The following is a 17,028-nucleotide window of genomic DNA, read 5'->3' as shown; positions in this document are numbered from 1 at the left end:
GACTATGGAGGGGAATTCTGCCAACACCCTGGCAAATTCGATACCCGAGAGGGTCACGGAATCCAGGTGGAGGGCCGGTAGCTTGGCTTCTCTGAGCTGGAAAGTCTGGAATGTCTCGGCGTGGACCAAACGCCGGCCTTTTAGGTCGACCAGGAGGCAGTTGGCTCGTAGGAAATTTGCCCCTAGTAGTGGCTGTGACACTGCTGCCAACGTGAAAGTCCAAGTGAAATAGCTGGACCCGAAATGCAGTGAGATAGTTCGCAGGCTGTACGTCCGAATACTGGTACTGTTTGCAGCGGTGAGTTCGGGGCCTGGAACCGCGTTACGAGAGTCCATGTTCTTGGGGGGCAGGGAGGAGTATGCTGACTTTGGCCCCGGTGTCTACCAGGAAGCACCGCCTGGAGTGTTCCCAGAGGTAAAAGAGGCTGTCTCGGTGGCCAGCCGCTGTAGCCATTAGCAACAGCTGGCCCCAGCGTTTCCTGGAAAAGCACATGGTGGACGGCAGCGGCACACGCCTGAGCCCCATCTTTGGTGATAGAAACACCATTGTTCCGAACTTTCGTCTTTTTCCCCCGTGGGTCTCGACGGCTTCGGTTGCGGGGCCTGTGCTTTGGGGCACGTGATCATGGCTAGGCCAACGGAGGCTGCTCCACGTTGCTTGCTCTGCCAAAGGAAATCTGCTTCAGCCGCAACCCCACATGGGTCACTGAAATCCACACTCGCGAGGAGGAGGCGAATGTCCTCTGGCATTTACTCGAGGAACAACTGTTCAAATAAAAGGCACGGCTTATGGCCATCCATGAGCGCCAGCATATCATTCATGAGCTTGGATGGCATGCGGTCGCCCAGGCCGTCCATGTGTAGGAGCTGCGCAAGAGTCCGAAGGTACAGATCAGTAGCGCCTTAAGCTTAGTGTACCTGTCCTCCGTTGGTGGCTGGCGTAGGAGGTCGATGATCCGGTCTGCCGTCTCCTGGTCGAGCGTGCTGACCACATAGTAGTACCGCATGGCGTCGGCTGTAATGTCTCTGAACTGGGCCTCAGCCTGCTCGAAAAAGTTGAAAAAGTGGCCCAAAAAGTCGGGAGCTTCAGAGAGACTGCGCTGTGCGAGTTGCTCGAACCCATGGCTGGTCACTGAGTCACCGGCTCCAGATGCCATCTGCAACACCAGGGTGACCAATGTAGTCGCACGCAAATGAACCCATGGAGGCAGAGAGAACTGAACTCAGAATGCCTTTACTGATTCAAAATCGCGCGCTTAAATCTCCCCTCCCATGGGCCCCTGTGACCCACGGGGCGGACGTGACGTCACTGTCCCCGGAAGGTCTGCCCCAAGCGGGTAGTTTCAAACGCGCTACCGCGCGTCTTCCCATGGCTCCCGATGGCGGTTCGAGTCCCACGTGTGCGGGCCGTCACAATGGGATAAATTAAGAACAAAGATAGAAATGTACAAATAAAATGAGATTATCATTACCAGCTGGAACATTTTCAAGACATCAAGATGGACAGGTAAGAGGTGGCAGAGGCTCTAATCATAACTTCTGGGCTGTTGATAACAACCCTTCACAAATATTTTATTTGCACTTGTGAATATCCTAAAGGTGTGGTAAAAAAGTTGCTAAGTTTCATTAGAACATGGTTTTCCTTCTATAGTCCAAACTACATTATTTCCATGATTTCACTTTCTTTGTTTGAAATATCCTGATAACATGCAGTGTGGAATATAAATGCGGAATCTTCTTTCTTTGGGATCACTTCAGTGGGCCCCAGTGGCCCTTGGAATGCGCACGCACTGTACACCATCTTGCCTCACCTTGTCAGATTTATTGCATTGAAGTTCAAAGTAGAAGTTACTATCAGAGTCGATACCTGTCACCACATACAACTCTGAGATTCTTTTACTGCAGGCATACTTAGAAAAACAGTAACTGTAAACAGGACCAATGGACAACAAAGTGTGCAAATGCAGATGTAAATAAATAGTAATAAATAATGAGCATGAAATAACAAGATAAAAGAGTTCTTAAATGAGTAAACTTATCCCCTTTTGTTCAAGAGCCTGATGGTCATCGAACTATTAACCAACAACTGTTTATAAGACATTGTACAAGACAATGATTAGGCCTAATTTGGAATATTGTGTGCAGTTTTGGTCACCTAGCTACAGGAAAGATGTAAATAAGGTTAAAAGAGTACAGAGACAATTTACAAGGATGTTGCTGGATCTGGAGGACCTGAGTTATAAGGAAAGATTGAATAGATTAGGACTTCGTTCCTTGTAGAAGACTGAGAGGAGATTTGATAGAGGTATACAAAATTATGAAGGGCTTAGATAGGGTAAATGCAAGCAGGTTTTTTCCATTGAGGTTGGGTGGGACTACAACCAGAGGTCATGGGTTAAGGGTGAAAGGTGAAAAGTTTAAGGGCAACTTGAGGGGAAACTTCTTCTCCCTGAGGGTCATGAGAGTGTGGGATGAGCTGCTAGCGCAAGTAGTTCACCTAAGCCTGATTTCAACATTTAAGTATGGATGGTAAGTGTATGGAGGGCAATGTCCTGGTGCAGATCGATGGAAGGAGGCAGCTTAAATGGTTTGTCAAGGACTAGATGGGCTGAAGAGCCTGTTTCTCTGCCGTACTTTTCTATGACTCTTTCAAACTCATTGTTTGGGTTTTCAGTGAACAGTTCACTTGGATAAGCTACCTAAAGATATCTGAAATGATAAGTTGGATGAGCTACAAATGGAATTTGAAATGACTACTTACTTGAGCTGCTATACGATGTCTATTAGATATGAATCCTCTTACCAAGCAAGAGTCAATTACTTCCTGAAAGGAATAAGCAAAGTAGCAGACCCTGCAAGACCTCATGACCCTGCAAGTTTCAATGAGTCTGATCCAGCAGTACATCTGAAGAGAACCTTAACATAGGATACAAGTGAGTTTTCTTGCTTTTGAAGGAGAGCATGATCTTGCCCTCTCTGAAGCTTCATGGATATAAAGCTGGGTCACGTTTTAGGAAGCTCAGTATCGTATTAGCCCAGAGGTGGCAAGATGCAGCACAGCACTTGTGAAATTTAATTTGTGAGCTATTATATTTTGGTCCCCGATTAGAAGACTTAGTTCCTTTTACTTTGATTTTTGTCAGGGATATTTTCAGTTCAATTTCATCTTAATACTCTCAAAACATATTTTGATCCTACTTGTACCATTCAAATCAAATTCAAGTTTAATTATCATTCAAGCATACATGAACACAGCCGATCGAAACAGTGTTCTTCTGAGGCCGAGGTGCAAAACATGAACAGCACATTCACAATAGTAAACACACACACAATCACGCAAAAAAAACATATATATAGCCCAAGTCCCTGAGTAACATTTGATGGTGCAGTTCTCGGCAGTGTGCAGTCAAACATACATATGCAATCCAGCCTGTCATTCCACCAACCGAACACTGGAGGGCTAAACCAATGTGGGGGGAGATAGCCTCCAAATGAGCATGAACGCCATGCTACACCACCTCCAGCATCTCTTCTCCTGCACTGCAGCAGCAGGCAAGTCCACAGCTTGTGGCCTAGTCCTCTTTAAAACAGCTTTCCTGCTGTCTGTTGCGCCATCAAACAAGAGAAACAGGCCTGCGGCCTCTTACATCGTCAAAATCCACCAGGGTCTTGTGATCACAAGAGAAACATCCAAGACAATCACCCATAGTTGCACCTCACACAGCCTTCGCACACCAACTCCAATGCCTTCAATCGATGCGTTCCTGTAGCAAGCAGCAATATGGACTGCGCCCAGTCCAGCACCTCTGCCAATGAGCAGCTCATTGATGCTTCATTTTAATGTCCTATGTTGATCAGTTGTAACTATTTTCTTCCTCACTGCTGAAAGTTCTGTAGGAAAAGTGATCTAAAAGATTCAGCTTAGTGTATATAAAAAAAGCATTTGACCATTGAAGTATCCTAAGTAAGTGTATGTTTACACCTGTACAACATTACTCTGATTGTATACTCACTGAACTTAAAATATTCACATACGTACACATCTGTTATAAAGGACAGCTCTAACATTGTACCAAGTGGTACAATCTACTAGTTCAAAATACAGCATCCATCAGACCAAAATAATTTTACATCACCAAACATTTTAACCTAATCTCTTGACAAGTTCACTAGCCTTCCATGACAATTAGGATTGAAGGCACCTCCAGGTGCAGTTGGGATTGTTGGAGGAGTTTCCTTTGAATGGGGTTGTCACAAATACCAAAACAAATATCAATTAATGTAAATTTTAATATAACAAGTGGACTAAAGCAAAACTAGGTAGCCTGTCATATGCAGCTGATTGATATAATAGTAAATAAATAGATGACATACAGAAGAGAAGGCTTGATAAAAAATCAACTAAAATGTCTGATTTGGCAGAATGCACTAGATGTTCAGTGAATAAGTATTTTAAGACCAGTGAGGATTATAGCCCCTCAATATTTAGTCCTGTAAACTTGTGCATCAGACATTGCTGAACCACCACTTATCCTGTTTAACCCCACCTTCCCTGTCAAGATATTTTAATATACGCTCGCTGGTCACTTTATTAGGCACGCCTGTACACCTGCTTATTAATTCAAATATCTCATCAGCAACTCAATGCATAAAAGCATGCAGACACGATCAAGAGGTTCAGTTAATGTTCAGACCAAACATAAGAATGGGGAAGAGAAGTGATTTTGAATGTGAAATAATTGTCGGTGGCAGATTGGGTGGTTTGAGTATCTCAGAAACTGCTGATTTCCTGGGATTTTCATGCACGACAGTCTCTAGAGTTCACAGAGAATGGTGTGAAAAACAAAAAGCATCCAGTGAGCAGCAGTTCTTTGAGTGAAAACACCTTGTTAGAGGTTAGGGGAGAATTGTCAGACTGGTTCAAACTAACAAAAAGGCGACAGTAACTCAAATAACTACGTGTTAGTACAGGCAGGTCAGACAGGATGAAGAGTCTTTGATCTGAAACATTAACTTTTACCACAGATACCTCCTGACCGGCTGAGTAAGCCCAGCATCTGGAGTTTATTGTTTTGATGTTCATAGCAGTATCATTAAGCATTGTCTTTGTATATTCTCACTTTTGGGGAGATTCTTATCAACATGCATGCTTTTATTGATCAAATAAAAGCTTGACCATCTATATCTCCAGTCTGTGAGGGGCATCTTTATCTACATAACGTTCTGACTTTGAGGTGAGTAAAATTGCACTAAACACTGACATCATCATGATGCTGATTTTTCATTTTATATACAGTCAATACCCATACAGACTATATATTCAGTGGCCACTTTATTGGGTACACCTGTACACCTGCTCAGTAATACAAATAGCTAATCAGCAACTCAATGCAAAAAACCATGTAGGCACGGTCAAGAGGTTCAATTGTTGTTCAGACTAAACATCAGAATGTGGAAGAAATGTGATCTCTGTGACTTTGAATGTGGAACGATTGCTGGTGCCAGACAGGATGATTTGAGTATCTTGGAAACTGCCGATCCGTGATTTTCACACACAACAATCTCTAGAATTTACAGAGAATAGTGTGAAAAACAAAAAAAATCCAGTGAGTGGCAATTCTGTGGGCAAAAATGCCTTGCTAATGAGAGAGGTCAGAGGAGAATGGCTCGACTAGTTCAAGCTGATAAGAAGGCGACAATAACTCACATGACCATGCGTTACAACAGTGATGTGCAGAAGAGCATAGCATATCGACCTTGAAGTAGATGGGCTACAGCAGCAGTAGACTACAAACATACACTCAGTAGCCACTCTATTAGGTCACTGAGTCAATGAAACTAGTAACCATGTAATATTATTAAATATTACTATAATAATAGCGACAGTGTAAACCTACTCCAGACAATTATAGCTCTTTTGAGTATTTATAATCAGAAAAACTCACCAATAGTTAACATACCTGTTTTATGATTTATAAATACCCATAGTTGAATGATAAGTTAAAAAAAAATGACCTCAAACTCTTGAACGAGAGGTAAGGTGGAAGTGGCTGTCCTCAACATCAAGACATTTTATGCCAAAGCACAGCCCCAAGAAGTCCAGGGAGGTCAGCAAAGCTTTAGGGAAATCATATTTTCTCCACATTATACATGCTTCCAGGACACATAATAAGGTCTTAAGAACTATTATTGGCCTGTTAGTAACACACAATCATCCATTGTGTTTCAACATTTTCTTCAGTGCATTTAAAATCATGTAATAGTTAAGAAATAATAATACTAATATGTAAAATAATAGATGCCATGCATTAAAATTTAATTACATTGACTTTCTGGTAGAAATTGATCCTCATTAATATAATAAAATTATACACTATATGACTGTGTATAATAGGGTATTATTCTTAACTCCACAGTGGTCTATTTGCAAGGCTGATGATTGGCTCAGTCCACATGATATTAAGAAATACAATCCTAACCTATTCAATCTTTCTTATAATCCAGAAACATCCTTGCAAATTTTCTCTGCCCTCTTTCAACGTTTACATCTTTCCTGTAGGTTGATGACTAAAACTGCATACAATACTCCAAATTAGGCCTCGCTAACCTCTTATACAACTTCAACATAATATCCCATCTTCTATACTCAATACATCGATTTATGAAGGCTAATGTGCCAAAAGCTTTCTTTCAGATAAGAAGTTAAAGTGTGTTCCCATCTGCCCATTTGTTTGGATCATCAAGTTTATCTTAATGGTATTGGAAGAAGAGCAGAGTATCTTTCCGGGTGGCCTGAACAATATTTATCCTTTAACAATTACCACCAAAAAGGGGGATTATCATCTTTTGCTGTTAAATTAAATTCAGTTCTGTGCTCTCTACATTGCATTAGTGATTACACAAAAGTATTTAATTGACTGTGAAATTCTTCAAAATTTTTCAACGAATGAAGGTTGTTTCTTGCTTTGACTGTGCTGTATCTGATGTAATTATCTCATTCGGTTACCCTGCTGCACTGTGTGTGCTTATTCTTTTCTATGTGGGAAGAATCCCACCTTCAACCTTATACTCTGCCAGAGGTAGAAGCAGACAATGACTGTCCATATTGAGGAATTGTGAACTGGGATTTGATAGATCATTCAGTGCCTCAGAGGTGAGAGAGGTTGCTGAACAAGAAGCAGCTTTTCCTCATATCCTGTTTGCGAGTGTAAGGTTATGATAGGTAGAACCTGCCCAGATATGGACGTAGAATTTTTGTCTTTCACATTCCATATGGGAGGTTGTTTGGAGAAAAACAAGCAACTTACTTGGAAGCGAAATAGAGCTAAATGGAATTCTTTAGTGAAGAAGGAGGTGTGGCAGTTTAAGGTAAGTTCAGAAAAACATCATGTACTTGAGAATGTTAATGAATAAATGGCTTGTACATTTATACTAGATAAAAGAATATTAACCCAATCAAATCAAGTCTACAGCAAGATGAATTATTCTAGGCTTAGATGAGAAAAATTGCAACCTAAGCAGATTATTTTATCCTGGTGTAGCTCACTAAATTAACAGAAACTCCTGACTATTCACTTGCATGGAATAAAGGCCAGCTGCCTTAATTGTTTTACTTTAAAGTGTCACTGATAGTAAATAATAATTGGTTAATAATACTGCCTGCTTTACCATATATGTACCACCATTCTTATCACAAACATTGTCCACCAACCACTTTTCTTTCTCTCTCTCTCTCTCTCTCTCTCTCTCACACACACACACACACACACACACACACACACACACAGATAAATTAATTGCCGAAGTCACCATCCGTTCATTCTATTTGTATTAAAGCATATCCACTCTTTAGCACAGTGGAGGAAATTAAATGTAACCACATAATATGTGAATTTACCTGTAAATCTTCTACATTTCCTGTACAATGTCTCCACTTGTCTATCTCAGTGAAAATGGGTGACTGAGTTCCCTGTGGGAATTGTATTTTCTAATGATATAGCCAGAAAATGGTTTATGCAAAGCTTAATAACCTGTAATCTAATGCCAAATGTATTAACATCAGAACAAATGATCATATCAGATGTGTGTAGCAATCTATTCTCTTGCTCAAGCAAAAGAACTTGGAGCAATGGAGGAAATATGAACCCAATGGATATGATTATTACGCATCATCTTACTTCCTCTAGTATAGATCAAAAAAGTACCATAATTCTATCTCATTGTCATATCTAGGCCATGCTGAATAGCGTGTTTGGGAACAATGATTAATTTATGATGTTCACCTGGGAAAAGGGGTCTATAAAACCAAGCACCGTTATCTCAGATCCAACCAAACGTTTCAATTCAGGGGATCTGCACCTCAACAGGTGAGGAAATATGTATCTAACCTGTTTTACTTACTGAGGAAATCTGAGTTTAGATGCTGTATTGCATTCTTCTTACTGATGTTTTATTATACATGCCAATGTAAGGCAATGAGGTTATAATTGATATAAAATGTAAAGAATTTATATTGATATATGCAATTTGAAATTTTGCTTATGTAACTTTAACTCAATGATCTATACATTATTTGAAATAAATAACCATTCTTCCTTGTTTTAAAAGCTTAAGCATGAATTGACTTTTGAGAATAATGTGATGTGAGGTTTATAAGCATGTTCAAAGTACATTGGATGAGGGGACCAAGTGTAATACATCTAAATTTGCTAATAAATCAAAGATTTGCACTAGAGTAAAGAGGATTCTTTACTCTGATATAGTCAGGCCCAGTAAGTTGTTCAGATAAGATTTCTTTACCCAATGATAATGGGACTTTGGAATTTTTTGCTTAATTGGACCATAGCGGTGCAGTTACTGTGTATACTCAAGGAAGAGATCAATAAGTTTTTTTGTTCAGAATCTGAGTTTAATGCAACAGGTTTTTGAAAAATGGAACAACATAATTATCTAGTTCTGTTTCTTTTTATTTTTAATACTAACTTGTGTTTCATATGTACCCTTCATGATATTTTGACAATATCATGAATTTCTGATGCACTGTTGTTAAAGCTTATGTGAATTGCTGACATCCTCTCAGAATGATCACAGACCATTCTGTTTTTTTTTAATTGTATAGACCTGGAACTCAACGAGGAATATGTAGAAGTATATGATTGTGTCACATACTTATTCCCAGCCACAAATATGATGTTACTATTGGACCTCATGTCTGTGGAAGTGTGAATAGTGCCTTGGGAAGGAGACGATTTAAAAGAAATATTAAGGATACAGTCCAGCCAGAATCTGAGCAGTTATTCTACAGCAGTATGGAACAAACCCAAAGCAAAAGAATTTAAGAAACCTGAAAGATGTTCAGAAATTCACTGAATTAAAAGAATCAGTAAATGCCTCACTTCTTTTAGCAACATGGGAAATGTAGTCTCTTAAAATAATGTCAATTTGGTGATTCATCCTCTGATGGTTGTGAAGAAGAATGAAGTGCTACTATGGGATAAACTAAAAATAAATGAAATTAAATTTAATTGCATTTTGCTGCCTTTGCAATTTGCTGAGATGGAATATAGCTCGGTAGATTTTGCCAACTAAATTTTATGACCTGCTTTATCTCTATAGGTAGCTTTCTTATTTCTGAGACAAAAGTTTATGTATTTACATTTTACTCTAGAATATAATCTGTATTGACTCTTCCATATGACATTAAGACATGCTGTATCATCAGAAGTGCAGTGAATCCAATGGACAGGTATATTATTGCCTAAATAGATGTAAATTATCTCATAATCTTTATTAAGAAAAGGAGGAAATTTATGGAAGTTTTGCTCCATTTTTCTTGGTCAGAAAACACTGCCAAATGCAAATCAATTAGCCATTTATTGTCAGATTGCTAGTTGTAGGACATGGTGTTCAGTTGTAAACAACAAAATATAGGCCCATACTTTCTTCAGATAGCAAAGTAAAATCATGCATTGATTTAGTGGAATGGTTTAAAATGGATTAGCGTGCAGATGGTTCATGAAAGGAAATACGGAGGCTGATGTGCAGGAAACAACAGAGACATTAAGGAGAAAATGCATCACTTGAGAAGCACTGCAATGATCCTGGTTAAACTTGTAGTAGTGCTTTAATAAGTCTATTGGTATTGCAATTTTTTATAGCATAGGTATCCTTCAATTGACATGTAAGTAATTTTCAGTCTGAATACTCCACATCCACAGGTTTTGGAGCCAGAATAAGAATGCTGAATGTAATTGCAGTTTTGATTCTGCTCACAATTGTGGAAGGTACCCCTCAAAATGAAACTGGGCAGCCATCAAGCCGTGGACTTCCTGATTCAATTGTTGAGTACAACCTATGTCCCCTTCCAGACCAAGACTATCCTTTCAACACAGATATGGTCCCATCTTACTGTGTCTGCTTGCACTGCCAAGGGCCCAAAGGAGATCGAGGTTTTAAAGGAGATAGAGGAAACTTCGGACCACCAGGTAGACTTTGAAAATTCTTAATAAACCTACAATGTATTTGTTATATCAAAGGCATTGTTCAAGTAGCCACTTTATTTTATCAGTTATGAACTTATAGAACTGAATCATCTTTGTAGAACTGAATTAATCACTTTAAAATTGCACAGTTCAAGTGAAATAGAACCAGCCATATAGCTCTGTAAAACTGAACCTTTCACAAAAATTTGAGATATAATGAAGAGACAATGCAATAAATGCTTTTAAAGTAACTTTTCAGCTTTTATCATTTTTCTCTTGAAATTAAAAGTAGATGAATGGAAGATCACTACAGAAATTCTCCCCCGGATCATCTTAAGACTGTAAAACTTTTACGTTAAGATCATAATCTTAGTTTCTAATGTGTATCAGAAAAACACTCTTGTACATTGATTTTGCATTTGCTTCCACCACTTCTGCTGACAGCTCATTCCAGGAACCTACCACTCTCTGTTAAAAAAGCATTTTTTGCAGATTACCTTAAAACATCCCCCCTCACATTAAATCTATACTCTCAGGTATTGACATTTTCACCTTGGGAAAAAGACTCTGTCCGTTTGTTCTATTTATGCCTCTCATGATTTTATATACTTTTATGTCTGCCTCGAACAATCAAGTTCGTCTAGCCTCTGTGGACATCTTTTGAAGTCTCTCCAAATCTTCCACATTCTTCCTGTAATGCGGCAAACAGTACAGCACACAATACCCCAAATGTGGCCTAACCAAAGTTTTATATGGCTGCAACATGTCTTCCCAACTTTTATACTAAAGGCCCTGACCGATAAAGGTTTGCCTTCCTTCCTTACCATCCTATCTAGCTGCATTGCCACTTTCATGGAGCTATGGATTTACACCCAAAAATCTCACTGTACATAAATGCTCCAAAGGGTTTTGCCATTCACTGTATACTTTCCTCTTACATTTGTGTAATCCAATTTGCAAAACCTCACTCTTATCTAGATTAAACTCCATTTGCCCTTCCTTTGCCTAAACGTACAACTGCTCTATATCTTGCCACATCCTTTGGTAACTTTCCTCAGTATCTACAACTGCCAATTTTCATGTAGTGCGCAAACTTGTGAACCAGCTCAGCTATATTTTCTCCCAAATCATTTGTATACACAACAAACAAGAGGTCCCATTGTTGGTCCCTGTGTAACATCATTGTTCACTATTCTTTAGTGATCACTGAAAATAACACCACTCTACCACTACCCTCTGTCTTCTATTATCGAGCAACTTTGAATTCAAGCTGGCAAGTCTCCTTGGATCCCATATGCTTCAATATTCTGGATCAGCTGACTACAGAGGACCTCACTGAATGCTTTACTAAAGACCATGCAGAGGCCATCCACCTCCTCATCCTTGCCAGAAGGTGGATTTCTGAATGTCCTATAAGTCTGGATGAAGCTTGGGAATATGCACATATTTTGAGATGTGGATGTTAGATTTGCAGCGTGGGCCACTTCTGGCCCACCCTCACCGAGCGTCCCCATCAACTCCTCAAAAAACTAATCAAATTTGTAAGACATGATATTCCCCACACAAATCCATACTATCCCTAATAAATCCATGTTTTTCCAGATGTGAGTAAATCCTATCCCTAAGAAGCTTCCTCAATAATAACGGGAGATAAAATTGCTAGCAGGACCTACTAACTGGCAGGGAAAGACATGAATTTACCATCATAAACCATGAAGGAAAAGTGCTGGCCATTATTGTGGAGCCATTACTGAATCTGTGGCTAGTGATAATAGTGAGTGGTATCCTTTTACCTAACTCCTCTTACTCAATACTCCGCCTACCAGCCCACTTAACTCTTATCACATAAGCTCTTTTGTATATTGAGGAGTCCAGCATCGACCTTGTGCATGATGTTGCTTGGAACCCAACCTTCTAATACAGTGAGAATGGTTAACTCCAGTATCACGCTCATGGAACCAACTGCAGTATAGCACATGATAGTCATAGTCATAATTTATTGATCCTGGGTGAAATTGGTTTTCGTTACAGTTGCACCATAAATAATTAAATAGTAATATGTAAATTATGCCAGGAAATAAGTCCAGGACCAGCCTATTGGCTGAGGGTGTCTGACCCTCCAAGGGAGGAGTTGTAAAGTTTGATAGCCACAGGCAGGAATGACTTCCTATGACGCTCTGTGTTGCATCTCGGTGGAATGAGTCTCTGGCTGAATGTACTCCTGTGCCCAACCAGTACATTATGTAGTGGATGGGAGACATTGTCCAAGATGGCATGCAACTTGGGCAGCATCCTCTTTTCAGACACCATCATCAAAGAGTCCAGTTCCATCCCTACAACATCACTGGCCTTACGAATGAGTTTGTTGATTCTGTTGGTGTCTGCCACCCTCAGCCTGCTGCCCCAGCACACAACAGCAAACATGATAGCACTGGCCACCACAGACTCGTAGAACATCCTCAGCATCGTCCGGCAGATGTTAAAGGACCTCAGTCTCCTCAGGAAATAGAGACGGCTCTGACCCTTCTTGTAGACAGCTTCAGTGTTCTTTGACCAGTCCAGTTTATTGTCAATATGTATCCCCAGGTATTTGTAATCCTCCACCATGTCCACACTGATCCCCTGGATGGAAACAGGGGTCACCGGTGCCTTATCTCTCCTCAGGTCTACCACCAGCTCCTTAGTCTTTTGCACATTAAGCTGCAGATAATTCTGCTCGCATCATGTGACAAAGTTTCCTACCGTAGCCCTGTACTCAGCCTCATCTCCCTTGCTGATGCATCCAACTATGGCAGAGTCATCAGAAAACTTCTGAAGATGACAAGACTCTGTGCAGTAGTTGAAGTCCGAGGTGTAAATGGTGAAGAGAAAGGGAGACAAGACAGTCTCCTGTGGAGCCCCAGTGCTGCTGATCACTCTGTCAGACACACAGTGTTGCAAGCACACGTACTGTGGTCTGCCAGTCAGGTAATCAAGAATCCATGACACCAGGAAAGCATCCACCTGCATCGCTGTCAGCTTCTCCCCCAGCAGAGCAGGGCAGATGGTGTTGAACACACTGGAGAAGTCAAAAAACATGACCCTCACAGTGCTCGCTGTCTTGTCCAGGTGGGCGTAGACACAGTTCAGCAGGTAGATGATGGCATCCTCAACTCCTAGTCAGGGCTGGTAGGCCAACTGGAGGGGATCTAAGTGTGGCCTAACCATAGGCCGGAGCATGATGGCCAATGCCTCAGCTTCCTCTGTATCAATATCTGGTTGTTGTGGAGGAAATTCATCCAGTTGTCATTAAGTTTAGGCTGCTGTTATCGGAAGTTTGTGTGTAGACTCCATTTGCCACCAGCATGACTATATGTAGTAGTGTTCAGAGGCTTGTAGAACAACATCTGTCCTCTGATACATAAGATTAGTGTGCCAGTACATGGGAAGTGTGTCCATGGTTTAGTGGAACATGAATCTACCGCCTACTCTCAGGATGATATTCTTCCTAATTATGTTGCTGTCATTCATTCCATGCTGTAAACCATCCAAACTTCTGCCATTGAGAAGGTGCAGTCTGAATCTGTTTTTTTCCTTGGCTCTGAGTTTCTCAGGGACAATTCCATAATCTTGGAAAGTGTATGGTCATGCACTTTGGTGGAAGAAATAAACCAGCAAACTATTATTTAGATGGGGAGAGAATTCAAAATGCAGAGATGCAAAGGGACTTGGGAGTCCTTGTGCAGAATACCTTAAAGGTTAACCTCCAGGTTGAGTCGGTGATGCAGAAGGCGAATGCAATGTTGGCATTCATTTCTAGAGGTATAGAATATAAAAGCAGGGATGTGATGTTGAGTCTCTATAAGGCACTTGCGAGACCACACTTGGAGTATTATGTGCAGTTTTGGGCTCCTTATTTTAGAAAGGATATACTGACAATGGAGAGGGTTCAGAGAAGATTCACGAGAATGATTCCAGGTTACTGTATGAGGAACGTCTGGCACCTCTTGGGCAGTATTCCCTAGAGTTCAGGAGAATGAGGGGGAATCTCATAGAAGCATTCCGAAGGTTAAAAGGCCTGAACAGATTAGATATGGCAAAGTTATTTCCCCATGGTAGGGGAATCTAGGACAAGAAGACACGACTTCAGGAATGATGGACATCCATTTAGAATAGAGATGCGGAGAAATTACTTTAGTCAGAGGGTGGTAAATCTGTGGAATTTGTCACCATGAGTGGCTGTGGAAGCCAAGTCATTGGGTGCATTTAAGGCAAAGGTAGATAGGTTCTTGATTAGCCAGGGCATCAAAGTGTATGGGGAGAAGGCAGGGGAGTGGGGATGACTGAAAGAATTGGATCAGCTCACGATCAAATGGTGGAGCAGACTTGATGGGCTGAATGGCCTACTCCTGCTCCTATATCTTATGGTCATATGATCTTATAAGCCTTGCTATTGTCACTTGGAGAGCAAAGAAGGTATCATACAATGAGGCAAAAGCATATAGAGAACAGGAAATGTTCAAAGATGATTAGTTATGCAATTTTGCAATTTTTGGTTTATAAGTTACATGTAATTTTTTAATTTTGCTTTTATTTTTGTATTAAGATCAAAAAGACACAGTAGCAGTCAGCAGCAGAGAAAAATGCATTGTTGTATTACTAATGAATAAGTAATTAGGTTGATTTTATTCGTATAACAGTAGGATGGATTGTTCACTGTTACTTTCTTCCATTCCTCCATTTCCATCCTTAGGTTTCATCTTCACAAGGACATGTTGATCCTGAAAACCACCCACATATCAGATGTAGATTCAGACAGCTGAACCTATCTACTTTGCCCAGTTCCTGTTCAGTAATGTTGTATAATTAGCCTTCCCTCAATTCCGTACGTTCACCTGGGGCCAGTCTTATTATTACCAATAATTATATTAAAACATTGAATTATGGTTGTTGTTCACAAAATTCTCCCTCATAGTTTAGCTGTGATATCCCCCTGATCAATAATGCAACTTCCTTATCTCTTTTTCATCTCAAATATGTAATATCTGAAATATCTATACCCTTCAATGCTGCTAAGCAAGCTCCCTTCTCTCAAGACTCTGTAATGTCTTCAGTCTTGTAGTTTATTGTACTAATCTATACTCTAAGCTAATTTGACTTGTCTGTTATACCCTGTGCGTTAAAATAAATACAACTCAGATCATAATTCCTAATGGGTTCATTATCCTGTTCCTACCTGATTTTTTTTTCTCAATTAGACTTAGTGACTTAGCCTCCACCTTTTCGTCAATGATTCCAGCTGTTCCCATACCCTACCACACTAATGTATACCCTCCTGAATAGCACTAGCAAATCTCCCTACAAGGATATTGGTGTCCTTCCAATTTAGGTGCAACTAGTCTTTCTTTTATGGGTCCCACCTGCCCTGGAAGAGATCCCAATGATCCACATATCTGAAGCCCTCCTTGCAGCACCAGCTCCTTAGCATATATTTATCTGTATTATCTTCCTACCTCTGGATTAACTTGCATGTGATACAGGGTGAAATCCTTGGATTATAATGTTCTGCTTTTTAACTTTCTACCTAATTCCCTAAGTTCTCAATGCAGGACCTCATCTCTCCTCTTTCCTATACCCTTAGTAACAATATGGACCAGGCCCTCTCTCTGTGCTTGTTTTTTGGTCAGAGTATCCTGTACACACTCAGAGACATCCTTCATCCTGGCACTAGAGAAGCAGCGCACCATCCTGTTGTCTTGCTCACAGCCACAGAAATACCTGTCAATGTCTCTGACTATAACGTCCCCTATAACTACTACTTGCCTAAACTTTGACCTATCCTGATGTACAACTGAGCCAGTTGCAGTGCCATTGATCTGGCTGCTGTTACCCCATCCCTCCCCAACAATATCTAAAGCATTGATACCCATTGATGGTTGGTGGCACTGACACGGTGATCCAAAAGGCCTATTTCTGTATTGTATGAGTCTGTAATTTTCTTTTAAATGGTGCTTGTTAGGACTACTCTGCTATTATGCTTAGTGCCATGAAATTAGGGTGGGTCCTTCGCTGGAATGTTGAACTGCAGTTGACAGCATGGGCATCAAACCAGCAGTGCATGAACTGCCTACTCTCTTTGCTTTCAGCAGTCATTTGTGTATACAGTATATTTACATTCAAAATGATGTCACTGATGCCACAAATATGCACACAAATTAATTACCCTAATTTGAACCAATTTGGAGATATGAAGATTAATTTTGCAGCTCTGGACAATTTTGATTTCATTTGAATTTTGGGCATAGATGAAAGGTAGTGGAGGTATTCAGATGATTGTAGGGTAAGATTTATTCCAATGGATTAGGTTACACCCATTTTCATGTTTTAAACAGGCACTGCATTTTAGCCCAATATGACATTAGGGCTCACCAAAGACGGTGAAATTGAGGTTTCCTGGTTTGCAAGCTATTTATTGTGGGCCAGCCCCTTAAAATGAGTTAGAAAATAATTTGTAATTCAGAATGTCTGGTGGAAGTGGCCAAAACATTTGTGTGTTATTCTCTAGGAA

At 40.4% G+C, this 17,028-nt stretch overlaps 1 protein-coding gene across 6 annotated transcripts in view; it reads left to right on the top strand.

The window, feature by feature from the left end:
• The window catches only part of LOC140196446 (uncharacterized), a 79,626-nt gene that overhangs the window by 39,786 nt on the left and 22,812 nt on the right, over nt 1–17,028 (top strand). For all 6 annotated transcript variants that reach the window (XM_072255686.1, XM_072255680.1, XM_072255681.1 and 3 more), the window contains 2 exons: nt 8,233–8,366; nt 10,218–10,484. In XM_072255686.1, coding sequence (XP_072111787.1) covers nt 10,238–10,484 — 247 coding nt within the window. In that variant the 5' untranslated portion in view covers nt 8,233–8,366; nt 10,218–10,237. The remainder of the gene's footprint in view (nt 1–8,232; nt 8,367–10,217; nt 10,485–17,028) is intronic.

This window comes from Mobula birostris, chromosome 4, assembly GCF_030028105.1.
Source record: "Mobula birostris isolate sMobBir1 chromosome 4, sMobBir1.hap1, whole genome shotgun sequence".
In the NCBI taxonomy this organism is placed as follows: Eukaryota; Metazoa; Chordata; class Chondrichthyes; order Myliobatiformes; family Myliobatidae; genus Mobula; species Mobula birostris.
This window is presented reverse-complemented; position numbering and strand designations above follow the sequence as displayed.